The sequence below is a fragment of the Vespa velutina genome, chromosome 14 (genome assembly GCF_912470025.1).
Source record: "Vespa velutina chromosome 14, iVesVel2.1, whole genome shotgun sequence".
In the NCBI taxonomy this organism is placed as follows: domain Eukaryota; kingdom Metazoa; phylum Arthropoda; class Insecta; order Hymenoptera; family Vespidae; genus Vespa; species Vespa velutina.
In genome coordinates, this window is record NC_062201.1 from 1,536,071 (window position 1) to 1,542,576 (window position 6,506).

General features: G+C 25.0%; 1 protein-coding gene across 5 annotated transcripts in view; it reads left to right on the forward strand.

Moving 5' to 3' along the window:
- The window catches only part of LOC124954022 (ras-specific guanine nucleotide-releasing factor 2-like), a 69,927-nt gene extending 68,422 nt beyond the window's left edge, over positions 1–1,505 (forward strand). For 4 of the 5 annotated variants that reach the window (XM_047506224.1, XM_047506221.1, XM_047506223.1 and 1 more), the window contains 2 exons: positions 152–349; positions 456–777. In XM_047506224.1, coding sequence (XP_047362180.1) covers positions 152–349; positions 456–674 — 417 coding nt within the window. In that variant the 3' untranslated portion in view covers positions 675–777. The other variant, XR_007102413.1, reaches the window with a different exon arrangement.
- Positions 1,506–6,506: the final 5,001 nt, after the last annotated feature.

The window sequence follows — 6,506 nt, forward strand, 5'->3', positions numbered from 1 at the left end:
ATATTAAATAAAAATTATATATATGATATATTATGTAAATATAATATGTACACATATAATAAATATACAATATACAATATAATAATATAATAAATAATAACATAATTTTGTAATACGTTTATTTGAAACAATTTTATTTAATTTTTTGTAGACTAAACAAACCATAGAAAAACTTCAAAATATTGTCTCCTCCGACGGACGATTTAGAAATTTGAGAGACGCATTACACCGATGCGATCCACCTTGTATTCCATATTTAGGACTTTATCTTACCGATCTTTCCTTCATAGAGGAAGGTACACCGAATTTCACCGAGGAAGGTCTATTAAATTTCTCCAAAATGCGAATGGTACGTTGATAAATATAATATGTAGTATAATAAGATGATAAGCCGTAATTAAACATTGGAAATTAATTAGAAATGATATATATATATATATATATACATATTGCAGATAGCACACGTGATCCGTGAGATCAGACATTTCCAGCAAACACCATATAATATCGAGCTGATAACAAAGGTTACGAATTATTTATTGGATACGTCGTTGCTCCTAAATGAAAAGGATCTTTATCGCATGTCCTTGGAAATTGAGCCTCGTACATCGAGATTAAGTAATACGACCTTGATCAATTTGCCGCCATCTGTAAGTCATGCGTCAATGAAGTAAAAAGGCCGATCTCAAGAGGATATGGAAAAGAAATTATTGAACGTTTCTATCGATACGTAAAAACCCTAAATACATACATATATATATATATATATATATATATATATATATATATATTTAATTCTAAGATCATCTAAATGACTACTCGTAATATTACAAGCGAATAGCCCATTACTTTTGGAGTCTAAAACTCTTGATATAATAATGATTATTATTATTATCGTCATAATAATTAATACGATTAATTTGAGAATCCTCAACAATTTAATGCAACTTTCTATTGAAGGAGATAAAAAAAAAAAAGAAAAAAAAAATACAAACATGCAAAAAAAAGAAAAGAAAAAGGTAAAAAAAGAAAAAAAGCGTGTATCTAATGCGGCCAACGTTTTCTACCAAATGTATTTAACGAAACAAAGAATTGAGTAATATTTGCGCTATTATTCTAAAGAAACCTAAAATTAATCGTAAGATTAATTGATACAGGTAACTCTTACGTTTTACTATTAGATAATTGTTCCTTTTTTTTTTCTCTCTTCTTTCTGTTTCTTCTGTCTTTGTTTTACTTCCTTTCCGTTTGCGCGAGTTTACGCGCGAGTCTGTCGGTCTTCATTAAAAAAAAAAAAAAAAAAAAAAAAAAAAAAAAAAAAAAAAAAAGAAAAAAAAAAGAAACAGGAAAAAAGAGAACAAAAATTACCAACATTATTTTACTAATAATAACAACAACAAACAATAACAAAAGCATAATATCGTATTCCGAATTATTAAAAGGAAGAAAAAAGAAAAAAAAGATGAAGATGAAGATGAAGATGAAGATGAAGATGAAGATGAAGATGAAGAAAAAAAGTAAAAGAAAAACAGTCAAATCTTCGCGTTTAACCCCGTCCATTAATACGACCATTTTGACTTATTCTTATCCTCGATCAAATTTTGGAAACGTTCAATTTAATTTCAACAACGTTGGATCGCGAATACTCAAATCATTTTGCTCCTTCTAAACAAAAGGATAATAACATTTTTATACATGCACAAACGCTCGTACATGCACACGCATACACAAAGACAAACTTTACTTCAAAACAATGTTTTTCCCTTCTAAACAAACTTTCCTCGAAGCAATGTTATTGATCAAAGTTTTTCTCGCTTCTTGTTAAAAAATTTCTCAAACTTTTGCAACTTTTCATTATTGAATCGGAATGATCGACAATGTTAAAAATGACGATTAGTAAATCAAACAATTGGATGGAAGTACAAAATGATGAATGATTATTCTCGTAGATGATATCTATAAAATGAAAAAGAAATAGAAAAATTATATCTTACGTCATTTTTATGACCCTTTTAAAATGAAAATATTTTATCGTTTATCGTAACGCGTACATCAATCGCGAGGAATAAATCTGTTCTTAAAAACAAAAAAAGAAAAATATATATATATATATATATATATATATATATATATATATATACAAGTACAAATAACATGTGATTTATTGGCTACTATGATACGGTGCTCTAATTCAGTCTGAAAGAAAGTTTCCTCGTAAGATTTATTATTCTTCGCTTCTAATAAAAATTTTCTTTACGATCAATACGATTTTTATCTTAAATAATTAAATACTAATTTTTTTTTTTTTATTTTCAAACGATAAAACGATTTCATTATAAATATGCATCCATGACACCTTTGAATTGATATTTATTATCGGTAAATTAAGAAGAAAAGAAAAGAAAAGAAAAGAAAAAAAAAAAAGAAAAAGAAAAAAAAAAAGAAAAAAGGAGAAAAAGGAAAATGAAAACAAAAAAAAACAACAACAACGTCTTAGAGAGATTAAAAGAAAAAGAAGAAGAAGAAGAAGAAGAAGAAGAAGAAGAAGAAGTAGAAAAAAAAAGAAAAGCAAAAGAAAAAGAAAAGTAAAAAAAGAAGACACTTTTAAAGCACGTTCAACGTTATATCTGACAATCAATAGTTTAAATATACCGTTTATCGATTTTCTCCATTTTCCGAAAGGGCCTTCGAGTGTCAAAACGTTATCTTGCCAAAAAAAGTAGATACCTATTATTAGTTAAATTTATTATTAATGACAAAAAAAAAAAAAAATAAAAAAAAGAACAAAAAACAAGAAAAAAAAAAACATACGCAAAGTTAATTCTTTCTCTCTTTTCTCTCTTTCTTTCTCTTTCTCTCTCTCTCTCTCTCTTTCTCTCTTTCTTTCTATTTATCTATCTCTTTCTTTTTGATACATACACACACATACACACGCACACATACACACACACACACACACACACACACACACACACTCATATACAGATACAAATCATTCAAAGTAATTCTGAAGATAGTGTGTCATGGCGAGGAAGACTTTAAATTATTTTATCTTTTATACAATTGATTTCTTGTCATTATTATTGTTGTTATTTTTCTTTTGTTTCCTTTTTCATTTTCTTTATTTATTCATTTTTTTTTTGTTTCTTTTTTCTTTTCAACAACAAGTAATATCGTGCCGTGTGCGGACCACGTACTATGAAAGAACGAAATAATTAATTTTACGTCTAAATTGAAAATACTCGAAACGTATTACGTGTGATTGATGTACAGTTGAATTCCATTATAATGACAAAGAGACTAATTAGTTCCATTGAATTTATTCTTTGGAAATTTTATCCGCGACGATTGGAAGAGACAAAATGCGAACAATCAATGTAAATATATTTTACAATTAATGAGATACCATAATCCGTGTTAAAGGCAAAGAAAAAAGAATTATAACAAATGATATCTAATATTTCCTTAGTACATTATTTATTTTGTTAATATGGAATGTTATATACAAAAGTGTAGAGAGTACCTGAACGCAACGCATACATATATACATGTACATATATATATATATATATATATATATATATATATATATATATATATACATATATATAATTATGTAGATATTTATTATAGTTTTTGTTTATAACATTTTGCTGTGTTATGAACGGCAAATTTGGAAGTACAAATGAGATACATATGAAATAAGTATCATAAGTTGATAGCCATTAATAGTACACAAGCACGTACATCTAAGTGATATTTGAATTAAATTAGATGACGAGATATAATTTTGAAAAAAATTCAATATTTTTCAATTCATCGAACATCTGATAATATATTAACAAGAGAGGCACGTCGAGAAAGTATCGATGAACGTTTGTTCCCCCAGTAATTAGGAAAGAATAAAAAAGAAGAAAAAAGAAAAAAAAAAAAAAAAAGAAAAATAGAAAAGAAAAATAGAAAAGAATACATATTTAAATTATAATCAATATTTTAAGAATTTACGTGTAAGTGAATATTCGTAAAAAGAATTTAACACATTAACGAGCATATGTTTCATTTATACGTACTTATGTATATTTCAAAGTTAAAATTTATAGATATTAATAAAACGAAGAAGAATTATTTTAAATACGATGAAAATTAAAATTTTTTTTTTCTATTTATTTTCTTTTTTTCATTTGCTTACTTCAATCAATCTCTAATATCGTTCAATATGTACGATAATAATTATTCCAATATCATTCGATATATTTATAGATAATAATTATTGCTCGTATTAATTATTATTATTTATTGTCACGTATCAAATATTTATCAAATATGTGTTTACTTGGAAGCAACAAACTATATATCTTTTTTTAAAATGTATAATAACGTATGCTATTAATGGCTGCCAATGGATAAATAATCGTCTATAAGACGAATGTTAATGATCGGATTATTCCTCGATGCTGTGTTCCCACGTAGAATTCGTTTGATAAAATAACGAATCATACAAAAGATTTATCGATCTATTTCGATTGTTTTAACGAGATTGTAATTAAGAAAGAAAGTTGGAATGGATAATGTTATCCGTTTTTATTATATCCTAAACACATAAGACGTACAATTTTGAAGAATATTGAGAGCATATCAGTATCACACAATCAATTAATAACTTGTTATTAATAATTTTAAGTGAACCCAATGATCGGGGTGATTATATATCGTTGAAAAATTTAATCGAATTATCATGTTTTTTTTTTTTTTTTTTCTTCAAGCCAGTGAATCGAATAGAAAATCATTATTATAATATCAAATTATTATAATTCCGATTGATATTATAATATGCTAACGCTTTCATACTTATTATTATTATTATTATTATTATTATAATTATTATTATAGCGACGTTTGTTATTGATTAACGTGAGCACGTGCCAATTTTATTTTTTGGAAACAAAATAGGAAAGAAAGAAAGAAAGGAAACAAAAGAACAAAAAAAAAAAAAAGAACAAAATAAAAAAGGAAATAGGGCAATAGAGGATCTACGAGATTATTAAGAAAGAAATTCCTTAATTTCTTATTAAGAAGAAAAAAAAAAAAGGATGAATAACAAGTAAATAAAGAAATGAAGAAATAAATAAACGAAATAAACAGATAAATAAATAAATAAATAAATAAAAGTAAAAATAAAAGTAAAAAAAAAAAAGAAAAAGAAAAATAAATAAATAAATAAAAAAGTAATAATACAAGTATTCCAATCGCGTACGTTCCAACGTATAGACGGCTTCTCATAAAGTTCTTGCAATAGAGATAGAAGAATATTTTCTAATAGAATGTACAGGAAAAATTAGATTTATATGCTATGCCGACGTCTTTCATTTGGTTGCTTCTTGGCAATCGCTCTTTCTCTTTCTCTCTCTCTCTCTCTCTCTCTCTCTCTCTCTCTCTCTCTCTCTCTTTATCTCTACCAATCTATCTTTCTCTTTTCTGTCTTATAAACTTACAAGAATACAAGAGAAGAATTTCGTATAAACGCTTTAGCAACGATATATCATAAAATTTGCTTAGAAATATTCTAATAAATTTCCTAATTACGGTGCCAACAAACTTATTGACTGGTACAGACTCGTAATAATTTTTGAATATAATTGCGTCTCTTCAATTATTTTTTTTTTTCATAATTGCAACTATAATATATATATATATATATATATATATATATATATATATATATATATATATATAGATATAGATATATAGATAGATAGATAGATAGATAGATAGATAGATAGATAGATAGATAGATTATATGAAATTAAAAAAAATAAATAAAAGAATATAATATCATTCCAAAACTATTATGAAAATGTTTGCGTATCTGTCTATGTCGTGTAAATTTCTAACACGTAAATACGTTTTATCTGTATATAATTATCATAAATTCATGAGATTTACGATACTAGATATTAGATATACATTAGTTGATTATACGTCGTTATGAATTTTCTCATATGAACGATAATTATTATCATCATAGATAATTCAGCTGATATATAATATCTTAAAACTAACTGCATACAATTTAAATATTCATAATTTCTTTGCTTTTAACTAAACATATATATATATATATATATATATATATGTATATATATATATATATATACAATAAAATATATATGCAAGATGATAAATGGAATGATAAAAGAATTATATATATATATATATATATTATAAAATTAAATAATAAGAATCCCGTATGTTATAATATTCAATTTAAAATTAACAGAAGATTAAAAGATTCTTTTAATTAGGTTAATCGAAAAGATTGAAAAGATTTTTAGTAAGATATATATGTATTTACATATATGTATAACATGTTAATCTCAAATGAAAACTAAATATCTATTTAAGGTACACGGATATCATATTAAATATATAAAAGGAGAAAAACTATAAAAATATCTAGCACGTCTCGAAATGCCGATAAGTCGTATGAAAATATTACTGCAGTCTCG